The 16,061-nt window shown below is 38.6% G+C and overlaps 1 protein-coding gene across 2 annotated transcripts in view; it reads right to left on the bottom strand.

Moving 5' to 3' along the window:
* Positions 1–16,061, bottom strand: part of TDP1 (tyrosyl-DNA phosphodiesterase 1) — a 43,685-nt gene that overhangs the window by 9,434 nt on the left and 18,190 nt on the right. Inside the window, exons 12-15 of one of the 2 annotated variants that reach the window (XR_001860216.1) lie at positions 13,515–13,622; positions 11,912–12,014; positions 4,657–4,809; positions 2,086–2,173 (exon numbers count right to left, since the gene is read on the bottom strand). Coding sequence is in view for 1 of the 2 variants with exons in the window: in XM_008629700.2 (XP_008627922.1) it covers positions 2,059–2,173; positions 11,912–12,014; positions 13,515–13,622 (326 nt within the window). In the remaining variant the exon portion in view is untranslated. Of the gene's footprint in view, positions 1–2,058; positions 2,174–4,656; positions 4,810–11,911; positions 12,015–13,514; positions 13,623–16,061 lie in introns of those variants that run through there. The other variant, XM_008629700.2, reaches the window with a different exon arrangement.

Genomic DNA, 16,061 nt, shown 5'->3' with positions numbered 1-16,061 from the left:
ACATGGATTCTGCTAATCTGTGCTTTAAAATTTCCAAAAATTTAAGTATGACCACTCAGAAAAACCTTCCTAAACCCATCAGTTTGAGCAGTAGTTAACAAGCAGAGAGTGCATACATATCCCGGAGCACAACAGTTAGTTGATCCAGTTGTAGTATATTCTTACCCTGTAGTTAGCTCAAAAGCCCAGCACAGTCCCTTCATGTCAGCTCCCCACAGCTCCCTGACATGACAGTAACAGTACTCAAACAGCGTGTTTTATACTGAATAAAACAACGTAACAGTTCGCATTATCATTTCTACACTGGACAACTATTTTTTCTCTGGGAAAACTGAAACCACTTAAGAGGTCTTCTAGATAAGTAGTAAGCTCTTAGTGCAGAACAATCTTTCCAAGTTACAGAAGCTACAGGGCACACATCATATTGAGGAGGTGAATGCCTGACAGCGTAGCTGTTGATGTATTTAAGGTTTGGATTTGTATGACCATGGGTCTACTGATGAGAAGCCAGGCTTGTTGGAAGCTGAAGGGATTCACCTAAGTGGGGCATGAGCCTCTTTGCCAACAAGCTGGCCAGAACTTTAAGCAAAGGCTTCAGTCTAGACTTAGTAGTGGAAGAGGATGGAGTTTTGAGCAACATGTAAGAGCCAAGGGCTGCTGCTGCATTAGGAACCAACAGGAAAATACCTGTGAAATGCTGCAAAGCAATTAGGGCTTGCTCCTCTAAAAAAGTGACATGGTCAATGGCTCAGCTGATGTGGCTCTACAGGAATGCACACAGCATGGATAACACACAGGTGCTAGGCACCACTGTACAGCTAGAAAGATCTAATCAGTATCACTGAAACTTAGTGGCCTGAATCACATGACAGCCATAAGCTGTCCAGAAGGAAAGAAGACGGAGGGCTTTCCTCTCTACAGAGAAAAGTGGATTGACTACACAGAGCTGTGAAAAGTGAATGAGTGAAAGTGTACAGGAGAAAAACAGAGGTCACGCCAACAGAGGAAACCTCATGGTTGGTATTTACTACAGATCACCTAATGACGAATATGCTGGTGAAGCCATCTTATTTCAACTACAGGAAGAAGCATCAAGCTCATAGTCCGATCCTGCAGCAGAGCTTCAATCACCCTGTGCCTTCACTTTTATTTACTGTGTAAGATGCTATTATAAAGTCTGTTGACTCCTTAGCTTTTAAATGTTCTTTCTCTCCACATCATTTGTTAGTTCAAAGATTCACTCAAACATCTGAGTTTCTATAAACTATCTGTGTTCCCATATCAAGCTCTGCGCTAGATGCTGTCTTTCTTAGACCAAGGCTTCTCAAAAAGGAAGCTAGTTACAATCTTCTGACATTAGTTTTAATAACAAAAATATAAAACTTTTCTCTTCCCAAATACTGCAGACTGCACACCAATATTATCCTCAATATATTTTTATATTTTTCAGCCATCATCACCACCCCACAGCCACACTTACTTATCACTTTCCTTATTTGCATGTTCTAGAGATAATCTCAGAAACCGAGACAGTTGAGATTTTGTACACCTCTTCAAGTGTTATGAAATACAGAATGGATCAAAAGTAACCCTTCTTTCTTCTCATTTACAGCAATTCTTTCACATTTGCATGATAGTATTTCTTTCACATTCCACTTCCAGAGGATTGTTTTTAGCTCATGCCTACTGTCTTCCAAACATTCCCTTTTCAACACTCCTTCCCCTATTAGCTCTGCAAAAAACCATTTTGATTCCATAACAAATATCTATTTTCCTAATGCATATAAGAATGACAGAAGAGGAATAAAAACTAGCATTGAAGTTATTGATCCAAAACTTAAACAATAAAGAAAAAAATTAAAATAAAGAACCTTACAGTTGCTTTCTTTGAAGTCACAAGCAGAATGTGCAACTGGTATCACATCGCATATAATCACACCACAAAAAAAGTTAAAATAAATCCTTGGAACACAGCAGTATTCAACTGACTCAGAGTTACTCAACTAGCTTGCTTTATGTGGAATACAAGCCTACTTTTCTTCTGAAGTCACACCTTACCTTTGCTTCCATACTGTTCTGGTGGCAGGTCATAAGGTACAGGAAAATACGTTGCTGAATCTTTCCCTTCTGGAAGCTTTTTCCTTCCTACATGAAAGTAACCTCTGTCCAATCCCTATGAAAGAAGGGAAACATACAGAAGAAAAGACTTACTAGTTTTTCGGGAAAAAGACAAACTTAATCTACAATAGATGTTTTCTCAGTGAGTTATTGTAATGAACAAAACCTTTTGCCTCCTTTACTGAGATTAGATGCTTCCTGAAGCCACCTTTGTCTTAAAAACTCAGCTTCTCTTACTTCTGCTATTTCAGCTCTTCTCTTTTTATTACATCCATTGGCTTGGCCCCACATGTGGGTCCATATTGGTTATGTTCTGCCTTCTCAGGCCCTTGCACATATGCCAACTTATTTGCATGTTCACTAGGTAAACACCTTTGGTGTTTAATATTTAACTAAAGTGAAAAGCTTTCTCTTTGCTGCTTAGTTTCATCCTGACCACATTAATTGGATACTCAGTATGTTTCATGAACTAAACTAGAAATCCCTTTGTGTTATAGAAGCAAGTCTTCAAACCTGTGCTTCCCAGACATCTTGGGTAACATTATCCACAGACACAAAAAAATTTAACGAAGATTTGAAACTGCTTGCATAAAAGCTTCAAAGACTACACTTATATTAGAATGACAGCATTACTGTCAAACGAGGTTAAGGACTATAAAAAGAAAAAATGCAATACAGTACAAAGGCAGAGATTTGAAGTAATTCAAGTAACTTGGGCAGACGGTATTGCTTAGCCACTTCTCCAGAGAAATTGGATCCCAACTGTAGCGAGTTACACAAAAGCAAAATCTTAGTTCTGCGATTTCAAATAGCTTACTGTCAATCAATCACAGTTTGATTAGAACAGGCTAGAAATTTAAAGGCTATCAAGTTTTTTTATTTATTTATAAGACGTTACTGACAACTATATCTCCTTTTAAAATCATATAATAGTATGGGTTGGAAGGAACCTTCAAAAGTCATCTAGTTCAACCCCTGTGCACTGGGCAGGGACATCTTTCACTAGCAGCAGGCTGTCAGAGCCCCATCCAACCTGACCCTGAATGTTCCCAGGGATGGGGCATCTACCATCTCTCAGGGCAACCTATGCCAATGTTTCACTATCCTCACAGTAAAGAACTTCTTCCTTAGATCGAGTCTAAATCTACCCTCTTCTAGTTTAGAACCATTGCCCCTCATCCTGTCCCTACAGTTCCTATTAAAAAGTCTGTCCCCATCTTTCTTATAAGCCCCCTTTAGGTACTGAAAGGCTGCAATAAAATTTCCTTGGAGCCTTCTCTTCTCCAGGCTGAACAACCCCAGCTCTTTCTGTCTTTCCTCATAGGAGAGGTGCTCCAGCTGTGACCATTTCTGTGTCTCTTCTCTGGACTCAGTCCAGCAGGTCCTTCCTGTGCTGAGGACCCTAGAGCTGGGGTCCTCAGCACAGAGCTGGATGCAGCACTGCAGGTGGGGTTTCACCAGAGCAGAGGGGCAGAATGCCCTCCCTCATCCTGCTGCCCACACTGCTTAGGATGCAGCCCAGGACACAATTGGCTTCCTGGCCTGTGAGCGCACACTGCCAGCTCATGTCCAAATATTAACTTATACTTTGTTCAAGCTCTATGGTCCACCAGTCTGAGTTTTACTGCATTACTGTTTTGTGATAGTACAAGCAAGCATCTTAATTACCACTAAAAATCCTGTGGTATTCAAACACACATACTGTCTGAATTGAGAGTCCCATCTATATACAATATTTCAAGTCTTTCTTCACTGAAGTTTTACACCATCAAATGTTATCATTTTAAGTTGGAGATAGCAACATCCACATGACCACACAAAGCATGGGAATCAATGCAGCCTTGTACCTTTTTCTTTAATAGTCAAGAAGAATAGTAACCTAGAAAAAGGAGAGCTGCCAAAGAATGTCAGATAGCAGTTCTAGCAAGTTAGCTCAAGAATCTCCTTTAGAATATAGATGCTTCTTTTGTCTGATGACCCAAAGTATGAGCAAACTACAGGTTATAATGTAAGAAACACTGTATTATTTCAAGGACTAGGCAAAAGCCACTGCCTTTTAAATGAAAGAACAGAGGAAACAAACAAACAAGGTCCATGCTGAAGGATTGCATGAATGAAAATCCAGTTTGAACTTCCCTTTCTTACACCATTTAAGTCAGATATTTTGATAGGTCTTCATTAAAACCAGGCTACAGCATTTCGTGGAGCTTAGCCTTGAGGTAAAAAGTAACACATTCAAAACAAATCACTGTAAATATACAGGATTATTTTTAAAAGCTCATAAACATCTAAGGGTTTAAAGATGACTGAAAAAAATTCGTAATTACTTAGACAAAACACAACAATCAAGTCGTATAGCCTTACTTCCAACAAATTTGAATCACTCAGGGATTGGTAGAAATTTCACTTAAAATGCAAATAACCATACTTCTGTTTGCAGTAGAAAGAACGTGAAATATGCCACGGATTCTATAGCTCACAAACAACAGGAACTGTGTAAGTGGTGGTGGTGCCAAGAGGTTTTTTTTCATAACTCACAGTAGTCAGGCTGCAGTTGGTGGGAGGGTCTGGGTGGTATGTATTCCTAGATACTACTCACAAGATGACATTTAAATTGTCAGTATGCATGTGACATGTATGAGGCTTGATCGCCCAGACATCCCGTGAGCTTCTTTTGTCTTCTACATAAACCTATGGGAAGAAATGTGGAAGGGGCAGAGAAGGTAAGAAGAAGTTCTTACAACAAACTTCATATGCCTGATCAACAGCACCAAATTACAAAGCTGCTGCCTGGCACCATCTGAGTTGGACAGTTGTGAAACCCTTGCTATCAAAAAGCACAGTGCAGAACATAACCTACTTCAGCTAGTAATATTTTTGTTTCTGCTTAATTTCTTCTACACTCCGTGCCCTGGTATTACTCAGCATCTTTCTTTTCAGGTATTTTGCTTCCTTCTCTCATTCTACAACTTTGCTTTTCTCTGTCTTGTTCTTCCTCAGTACTTAGCAATTTTCCTCTCCTCTGAGAGCCTTATTTCCACTCTGATGCTGTCCTCCAATGCTGCTTGACTCCACCAGCTCATCCCAAAATTGTTTTATTTGTCTGTCAGAATTTAACCTATAGAGATCTTCCATTCAGGAAATATTCATCTAAGCCAAGACATTTAGTTTTCCTCAAAACACCCTGGAGTAAGAGTCTAGTTTGTGGAACGCATTCTTTAACAAGGCTCTCTGAGGAGATTCACATGCTTTTAAAAATAACTCATGTGTCTATCTTCACACAGAAATTGAAGTTAAGTCACACACTTTGTTTTGAGCATTTCCTGAATGTTGACAGCTCTCATTGCTGTTTCCAAAAAAACAAACCAGCAGGATCTTGCCTAAAATAATTTTGTCTGACTTGTAAATTTTCCTCAGCCATATTCTATTCTTGCAGAATTTTTCCCTCTGCAGTTTTATTTGCTCTTTGACTGCTGCTTACAGCAATACATTTTGAAATGTTAATAGATACATATCTCAACGGGGAAAGAATTTTCTTTTTGTACTTATAAAACTTTAGGTGCCAATAGGGGTTCTGTTAGTGCCTTAGCATCGTACATTGAAAAAGCAGTCATTGGGAAGAAAAATAGGAAAAGGAAGTTTAACAGCTTTTAAAATACTGCCTTCCAGTTTTTGAGGGTTTTTTGCCCCCAACACAAAGCAGATCACATAACATAAAGGTAAGAATTGCTAGCCCTACTGAAGTGGGAATTAAGACTAATATCATTAGAGCATTTTAATCCTACTGAAGTAACTTCTAACATGAGACAACTGATCGTTCCACTGGATGCTACAGGACTATTGTTTCCAATGCCAGTAAACAGAAAAATAGTCCACTCTTAGGCAAAACTATTTAAAAACCTGCTAGTTTGCGCAGCAAAGAATTAAGGATGCACACAAACTTTACAGCAGCCATGCTCATCCGGCCAGCAGAATACACAGCAAAATCCTTCCTCAACACTGGGCACAATTACTCAAAAGAGAGCTTTATTCAACTGTACCAGAGGATTTTTTTTTTTTTTTGCTAAGAAGCCCACAGTGATAAATTCAGGTATCTAAACCCAAAGTTTCTTGGTTTGGGAAGTATGTGTCTGGCTGTCTTAACACTGGAATTTGAAAACCTTGTGGCAGTTCTGTGAACACTTAAAGCAAGGCTTAACATCCTGAAGTCTACATATAAAATCTTAGTTTACTTACATTGTATCAGCTTTCCCTCTCCCATTCTATTTCTATGGGATGAAAGACTTCATCCAAAACTAGAGAAGCCAAAGAAAAAGGTGGTACTACATTGCCTTGGAGTTAATGTTACAGTGAAAGAGCTTAACTGACTTGATTTTGGTTTTGCTCAAAGTTGAGCTATGACTGAAGGTGCCTGATTCAGTTATTTGAACACAGCAAAAATTTAAGCAGTTCAGTTCTGAAAAATCACATATATAATGCCTGGTTGCTCTCTAATCCAGATTCAGTTCATACATCCAGCCCCACAGTCAACTACGAAACAGTACTTCACTGCAGTGAGTATTCACCATCAAATACCGCACTTCAGAATCTGAAATACTGTTGTTAGTTGTCTGGGTTTGATTATCTAGTTATAATTGTAGGATTTGACAGCACTAGGTAGGACATTATGGGTAAGTTCTCAGTTTAATAGTATCTGTTATATTTCTCTGAGCTTGTATTTCTGAAAGCTGACTGGGCTAGAACCATATTCAACGAACCTTTAAAAAGCTTTAAGTATTCCACAAATTTTTGTACTATTTTACAGGTCAAGCTCAATTTATCTTAGCATCTTATCAGACACAGAAGCAGTGAGGAAGAACTATTTACTTAAAAGGCTTTCCATTAGTCACTTCCAAGATTTTTCAAACAAACTAATTACTGGAACATGCATCCCAGAACTCCATGCTTTTTGGTCACTGCGTTCTCATTACATGTTTTATCTGCTAAAGATGTACTTTATTTCAGCCTTTGGAAAGGAATCCCCAGCAGCTGAAAGAGCAAGTTGAAAAAGAGATAGTGTAGATGTAGGAGGTGAGAAACAGAGATGGAGATGGAAAGGGAAATGTAGTTCAAACACAGGACAATCTACCCTATAAACATTATTTTTTACTCAATAGAAGCTTGTGATCTAATGCCGGCATCAGCTGATTTTTCCCTAAACACTAAAACTGTAAATGATAACAGCTGCTGCTATGTTGAGAACAACGATTCCACATATTTCTGAGAGTCTGTATTAGCACACCAGGCCAAGACCCAACCTCAAAGCATAATTTTGGAAGCATTTTTTTTAAAAAGACAAAAACTGGCAGTCAGCTGATAGCAAGTGAAGAACGATCCACTTCCAAATTTGTATTCAGCAGAAAATAGAAGGCACAAACTGCAGAGCTAGAGGAGTTCTTAAGATAAGTGACATTAAGTGTGTGCTGTGCAAGTACACCAGGGTAGTGTGGCCAAGTAGTCCAAGATGCTGGATTAAGGCTCCAATCTCTTCTGGGACATGGGTTCGACTCCCATCACTGCTAGGGATATTTTAATGGTTGGACTATATGATCTTAAAGGTCTTTTTCCAGCCTAAATAATTCTGTGATTCTCTGATGCTAAGTCTTAACTTCTACCACGATAAGTGTCATGAACTTTGTGATAAAACTGCATGAAATAATCTACGGAAACAGAACTACCAGGAAATGGCACTATTAAATCAGCATTCTGATAGCTAGAGCATAGTTCCTCGGAGCCTAGGAAAGCTCAGTTATGTTTCAAAGCACTTCATCTAGTTTATACTTTGCGTAACTTTAGCTGTAAACCAACTTTTCTGTTTCTAAAAATTTTAGTCTGTTCCCAGTTCTCTGTTATCTTCACTTAAAACTACTTTGCCACATAGCATTCTAAAACCACAATGAACCAGTGTGACAAGCACACTAAGTTATCAAAGAAGCACTTTTTATGCAGAGTTAACTGCAGGGCATATGCGTAAGAAATTCATAAACTCAGCAGTGCAACTTGAGTATCAGATGAGTGCATGTACATAAACCCAGTATCGGTATTAGATTTATCTGACTACCTCCTTGTTACCAAAAGAAAAGCAGCTGTAGTGTCTCTCCCTGCTTTGCTCCCACCTTCACCGTATCATGTGACTAATCAGGTGACTTGTTTTCTTCCGGTTGCCAGTCTTCACAATTAATTATCAATATGCAGGAAATTGGGAGAAAAAGAGCTAAGTATTCTCTTCCAAAATACATACTGTCACATATTCTTGCAAGTTTTAAATGAGTTTCAATTAAGTTGTGTTCTGAGAGGTCTGAAACTCAAACATAAGACTATCTTGTGCACACTGACAGGTTTTAGTACAGCCATCTGCATAGGAGCTTTCTATAATTCACAAAAATAAGAGTGGTGCGGGCTGTAGAGAGAAAGCATTGTATTTACACAATGGTTAACTAACCTGTTACACACCACTTTGTAAAAAATACAGCAGGCCAAACAGACTCAGTGAGGAGAACCTTGAGAACATCATTGTGTAAAAAGTTTTATACCTGGACCTCTTTCTCCAGAATCATCTTTGCATTTTAAGTACAACCTTTGTCCCTCCACTCACCACCCTCCCAACCCAAATGATACAGAGGAAAAAAAATTGAGAAAAGAAGTAAAAGTGATCAAAAAATCTCCACCCTAGGAAGAACTGAGCAGGATAACAACTCTTAAATCTAGAAACAGATAAAAGTCTCTGGGAAGAGAGGTATGAAAAGGATGATTAGAGATCACACGGTTATTGCATCTTTCAGTGCAAGAAGAGAAAACTTTCAAATGAGTAACTTTCAGAACACTGCTTCATGTGACATTATTAAGTTGTGGAACTCAGCCAGAGCAGACTGTGACTGCCAAAAGCTTACAGACATCTAAGAGAAGACAAGAGATGCTCACATAATAAGCCTGTAAGTTATGAAATATGCAGGGATAAACTACTACATAAATGTCTGGCTATCACACTTTTCCATGAGCATCTGCTTTTGACCACTGAGTTTTGAGATGTTCCTTTGATATGATAAAGCCTTCTACTCCCCCAACAATGGCTACTTTAAAGTAACTAGTGTGACAAAAAGGGAACGATCAGGAAGCTCGGCTCTACTTCATACTGCACAATATGTTTTTCTTACCCAGATCTGAGCCGTTTATTCCTATTTTCCATCCAAAACTTCACAGACCAGCATTCTCCATAAACTCTGGTTTCAAAACCAGGCCAAAAGAAGGCTACCTCAATATGATTTCCCCAAATTGGAGCCATATGGGTTTCAAGAGTGGACTGTTAGGAAGATAACAACTGTCTGGACGGACACAGCCAGGAAGCTGTGGTCAAGGGTTCTATATCCAGGTGGAGGCTGGTGACAAGTGATGTCCCTCAGTGCTCTGTCTTGGGACTGGTGCTCTTCAGCACCTTCATCAATGACACAGACAGCAGGACTGAGGGCTCCCTCAGCAAGCTCATCAATGACACCAAGCAGAGTGGTGCAGTTGACACACCTGAAGGACGCAATGCCATCCACAAGAAGCTGGACAAGAAACAGGCCCACAAGGACCTCATAAGCTTCTACAAAATAAGAGGAAGGTGCTGTACCCAGGTCAGAGCAATCCCAGACATGAGCACAGACTGCAAGAAATCATTGAGAGCAGCCCCTGTGGAGGAGGACTTGGGGGTACAGATGTGACCTGGCAATGTGCACCTGCAGCCCAGAAAGCCAATTGCGTCCTGGGCTGCATCCAAAGCAGTGCGGACAGCGGGGTGAGGGAGGGGATTCTGCCCCTCTGCTCTGCTGAGACCTCACCTGCAGTGCTGCATCCAGCTCTGGGGTCCTCACCATGGACCTGTTAGAGCAAGCCCACAGAAGGGCCACAAAGATCACAGAGCTGGAGCACCTCTCCTACAAAGACATGCTGAGAGAGTTGGGATTGTTCAGCCTGGAAAAAGAAAAGCTCCTCATTTCAGCCTTCCAGGAAGTTTAGAAAAAAGTGCATAGAGAAAATCCTGTGTAGAATGCAAGATTCAGGACAGAATGCAAGCCAAATGTTTCTCCCTGGGATTTGGAGGAGGGGGTAGTAGTGGGAGGTGGGAAGAGATTTTGTTTCGATGGGGTTTTTTAAGTGAAAAGTTTGCAGATTGGTAAGATCTAAAACAGGTATGGTCCTTCTTGGCAAAAAAACCTAACTCAAATATTCCTGATTTTCTACCCATTTGAAGAATGTTTCCCAAAATTAATAATGCACAGAAAAGCCAGAGTTAGAACAAGAAAATTCAAATTACACTACATGACCGTGTAATTTGGTGATCAGCTATATTTATACAAAACCCATCATTTACTAGGTACAAATACACCAGTAGCATAAATTCTTTGCTTGGCAACACCTGGAGATAACCAACTGGAAGCTGGAGTAGCCAACTTCCAAGAATATTAATTTATCCCTTTGAGGTCAGTTGCTGTTAAAAGTCAAATTTTTGCACAATTTTGTTTGCCCAATGCTTCATTACTCTGTTTTTAATAGTTGTTTACACAAAATGGTATTTCTATTTTTTAGAGCTCATTGATATAAAAAACAATGCTTCCTACTACAAGAAGCTGTAGAATTTTTCTTGTTTCACTCTCCGATAAACGTGTTTTCTTCCACATAAACCATGCTGGAGAATAACATCTCTAAGGTTCACAATACCAGAGACCTCACTACTATGCAAACTCATAAATGTCAAGAGTGAGATACAGGAGTTCTTTAGCTGCAGTCAGAAACCATCAATCTTAATATGCAATCTCAGGAGACTACAATTATCCAGTTACGGTAGGCAAATATTTTTACAATGTTATTTTTACAATGTCATAATATTAGTAAATATTCATTTGGGACTACATTACTAATCAGCAGAAATGACAACATTATGTTATCATCTGTGAACGTTGTCTAGGAAATAAGTATTCTTCATCAGCAAAATATTTCTAAGGACTTCTAGCATACAAATACTTTTTCAGAGAAACTTGCAATTTCTTCCCTGGAAAGAAGAAATTTCACACAGGAAGAAGATTGAATGGTTTGTGATCATGGACTAACTGCTGTTGAGAATATTTTGGTACTATCAGGCTCACCAGAAATAAGGAGGAATCAGCCATGTAACAAAAACCTCACATCTCCTCCCATCAGGTGATAGATGTAAGTATGACAAAACCCTACCTAAACAAAGAAGGGAAGATTTTTCTTAAATACAATGTACAATTAAGGACTTTCTACCACAGGATTTTGTAGAGGGCTAAAAACCAGCAAGTGTAGTTCAATAGGGAACTTGATGTGTTGAGACAGTCACATGACTGCAAACGCATTTCAGAGAATGAGCAAGAACAGCAATTGGTGCAGCATTGCTTATGAATTGTTTCTCAAGTTACAACGCATACACCTTACTTCAATGTGAATATACGCTCACAGCCTAGTTTTAAAAAGCACAAAAGAAGAGATTTGATCAGCCTTTCCAGTAACACGTAGAGTATACGTTACAATTTTAAAATATTATTGCCTGACAAAAGTCACAGCAATACCAAATCCATACCTCCTGTGTAGGAAAACAAGACTCTACAAATACTTCACATGCACTCCATTTCCTGCTAACTTTCCAATCTCAAAATACAGAACCTACTGATTGGATTATTAGTCATGCATGTATTCATAAGTATTGGCAGATTTTCATCATATCCCAGGATTTGTGCTTGAACTATGAACTTACAAATGCTGAAGGCAAGAAAAGAACTCCAAGTTCATAGGAACGGATCATCAGTTGGCTGCCATTTTTCTCCAGAGCTCCCCAAGCTGCTTTAGATAGATTGGCACTGAGAAGAGAAACAAAGCATACTAGCAAGGCACAATCTTCAGGAGAGAAAATGTTTAAATTCAGTCAGAATAGCCTTCTCACAAAAAGTGACTTGGGTGTTATTCCTTATTGCTATTTTAACAGCACAGTGGGAGCAACAGAGACAATATGCAGAAAGGCATTCATACAACACATGTGGATAATTAAACAAGCCTATTTCTGTCATACAGATCTACAAGACAAATTCAGCCTTTCGAATCTTCTCTGCACATTTCAGAAAGGAATTTGGTGCTGGTAAATAGCTTCAATTTGATGACTTAAGAAGATTAAAGGCTAGCTCAATTATGACTAGTTACAATACATTTAGTACAGAGTGGGTTTGCATTTTATATTTTAGTACAGAGTGCTAAATGGTATCTTTTGCTCTTGGCATTTTGTTCTTTGATCTATTTATGAAAACAAATACTTATCAAAGAGGTATTTTTGTTTCAATTTGCTATTCAGCACCATGCTGTAGTTAATCTTTCATCAGTATCTGCTACAAAGTAGATGAATTTGGGAGTCAAAAAATATGCAATTATGTTGTCAAAACCTACTTCTACAGCACAATACAAAACTTACACATGTTTTAATTGATGGACATAGCAGATGCTGTTTGGTAACAGCAAATGGTAGAACAGAAGAAACATGAGAAGAAAATAAAGCAACCATGAATTTCTGTGTTAGGTGGAGTGAGCACCACATTTAAATGACTTAAAACCCTTCAAAAGCACTTTAATCACTACCACTATTGCAGGCAACAGTATCAATGAGTGATGAAATTTAAAGAGACCAAATATAAAGAAAAAAAAAATTAAAGTAACTGAGCATTTAAGAGTAAGGACACAAAGACCATAATCTATAGAATATACGATTGCATAAAAATCAGTTTTATCAAAACTGAAACATATCTGTATTTTTCATTCACAACAAGGCATTCTCCCTTAAAGTCAAGAAATTTCTTGCTTCCTCTTTTGGCTTCTTTAACAACTAAACAATAGAAATATAAAGCTTATACTTCAAGGCAGACTGCTAAACAACTCAATCTGACAAAAGATGGGATTCCGAATTCTAGCTATCTGTAAGTTTTGTAACAGTAGGGCAGCCCAAGGATAACTTTGGCTTAACCCATACCTATTTTGTAGAAACCAGCACATTCATACCATACCACAGCATGTCTTAAAGAAACTTAACCCAGGATTTAAAAATATTTATCACCTTAGTTGGTGTTGAACTCCAAAACTGGCAGTCACAACTCAGACAAGATTTTAGTGCGTTTACCAGCAATTCCTGACATAACCATTTCAATCTGCAGCCTCAAAAGGCAATGCAAAGGAGAAACATTAAATATGGACAAAAATTCATATAGCTAATTGAAGTATTATGAGGGTTAGGGCAGTAACTCACCTGTTACTGAAGCTGACAAAAACCCCACATATATGAAGTTCTTAAGTGAGAGCTGTATTGGTTAGCTGTTTACCTTGTTACTAAGAACCATGCAATCTTCTGGAAGTCAGGAGAGAGTCTCATGTATGTCTTAATGTGAGGTATAGCATGAGTTCGACCCGTGACCTCTGCTGACCATTTGCTAGAAAAACAAAAGGAATTATTTTCATATATGGTTTTACTTTGAGGTCTGAAAAATACTCTTCATACTACGCTGCCATAATTTCAGTAACACTACTTATTATACAGTCACACTCAATACTTATTTCTCCTAGAGAAGATCTTAAAATACCACATTTAACTGAACTGTTAATCCCAAATTTCAATTCTACTAGTAGTCAGAAGAGCAGGGGTTTTTTTTCTGTACAACTAATCCAGAGAAATATCCTCCTCAGTGTGTCATGCTCTCCTAACAAGTTTTTTCCATTCCTCCATTCCAGATAGCACTCAAGAAACTACGTCTAAACTTCTGGCCAATATATCTTCTTTGGAGACTATTAATGGTTATGACTAAGAAACTGAATTTGGCACCAAACTAAACCTCACTGAATTCCCCAAGTTTATTACAATTTATTATCAATGACACAGAGGCAGGGAGATTGTTAGATTGGTAGATTGTTGCTGCTACTCTTCCTCTTCCCCTTTCTGTGCCCCTAAGCCACTGAGAAACTTGAGAGCTTAAGAGAATAGAGGTCATTCTATGCATATATAAAAAACTTGTTTAAAATAACAAGCCATTGCTGGATTAATTCAGCATCAATGTTACAGAACTAAACTGTAAACAAGCAGTAAATATATGGATGTAACTGAAGGTATGCAGTCATGGCATTAAAAAGCACTTCTTGTTCAAACACAATACTTTATCTACTATGAAAGCTGATCAAATATTCTGAAAGTAGCAATTAACAGAAATTATTAAGCATTGCAAACCTGTCCTCGTCAATTAGTAATACTTGAAGGAAAAACCAGCAATAATACCAGAGAGAAAACTCTGCAAACTACACTGTTCACACAGTAGCTAATCTAACATAGCAGTCTAGTAATCATTTGCTACAATCAGAAAAGTAAAATCAATATTAAGTTTAGTCACATTATTCTTTTGAGAAATTACAGTTCAGAGCTGCATTATAGGTTAAATACACTCAACTGGCGTAAGAGAGAAAAACAGCCCACAGACACTATGAAAATTACATACCTGGGGCAGACATCCTGCCTCTTCATGGGAGAGGCTACAGGACACCATTTTTCAACTCCATTAATCTCTCCCTACTTGCAAAAAGGAATTATTCCTTCTCCTTTACTGTAAACATAAAAGCTTTGTGGTTTTTTGTTTTTTCCTTTCAGCTCTGGTAGAATCCCTAGTTTCCTTCTGGTTTCATACTATTTTCCAGTATGAATAGGAATTTTCTAAATTCCTCTAATCCCTCCACTGCCCAAAGATTTGCATTATAGCAAGTCTTTAAAACAGGTCATCTTGTATTTACATCTATTGAAACCTGCTGTTTTCTGTGTGTCCCAGGTTCCATGGGTAAGAAGCTGCTGTCTGGCTGCTGCCCTATGGTAAGAGTTTGCATGCAGGCTCTCCTCAAGGGCTACTACCCTGCATTATTGCAGGGTAAGGACCTGCATCTGGGTAGTTACTACAGAGCAATTGTGCAGGGCCACTGCCATCTGCAGCCAGTTTAACAGATGAACTTGAAACAGCCCTTTTGCTGCCAGAGCAGGACCCTGTATGCCCAATGAGACAGGTACGTGGGCATTTTCTCATTGAAAAGGAATAAATCAATGAATTATATCATTCTTAAGTAACGTTCTGTGTACTAAGTAAGAGACTAACTGAAAAAAGGTTACATCTTTTTTCTAGTAAGATTCTCACGAGGCATATGACTACAGAAACTGAATTAAGACTGCACAAGCACTCCCAGATTTATGATTTTCTTGCTTTTTGCATCATGACTGAACAATCCTGAAAGCTTCAAGTTGATTGCAGCTTTCTTCCTTTGCTGAATATGCTCAGAGGACACAGTTTAAAGGCAGGAGACAAAGTCTCACATGCTTTCTGCCTGAGCTCCATTCCTTAGACATTGACCAGCAAGGCTCACAACAGCCATCACCTTCACTCCAGAATGGAGACGATCTCTGCAACTAGCAATTCTATTTCAGTCCCCTGAATACATACCCACCTGAACACAATCTTACTTAGTAAATATTCTTACCAGAGCAACCTCTGCCTGGAAGAGTTAAAAGTTTCTGATGAAAGGAATGGGAAGTTGTGGTCTTGTAAGAGGTTACAAGTTTTATAATTTTTTTTTGATCTTCGCAAAACAACTTTTCCCATTGTTCTCCAAACACATCTAAGTTTCTAAAGATTCAGCCTGAGGGAAACATCTGGCATGGAATGTGTCAGACTGTTAGAATTTGGCACAACCAGTAGCATGTGGAAATAGAAGTTCTTAATAGAAAATGTCAGGCATCTTTAACAAAAGATATTGCCATAAGGGACCAAGAATTTTTGCAGCTGGACTTCTGCACTTAGAAGAAAAAAATAAAGCAACCACCAAAAAAAGCCTTCCTAATCCTG

The sequence above is a fragment of the Corvus brachyrhynchos genome, unplaced genomic scaffold (assembly GCF_000691975.1).
Source record: "Corvus brachyrhynchos isolate BGI_N302 unplaced genomic scaffold, ASM69197v1 scaffold1, whole genome shotgun sequence".
NCBI classification, from domain to species: domain Eukaryota; kingdom Metazoa; phylum Chordata; class Aves; order Passeriformes; family Corvidae; genus Corvus; species Corvus brachyrhynchos.
This window is presented reverse-complemented; position numbering and strand designations above follow the sequence as displayed.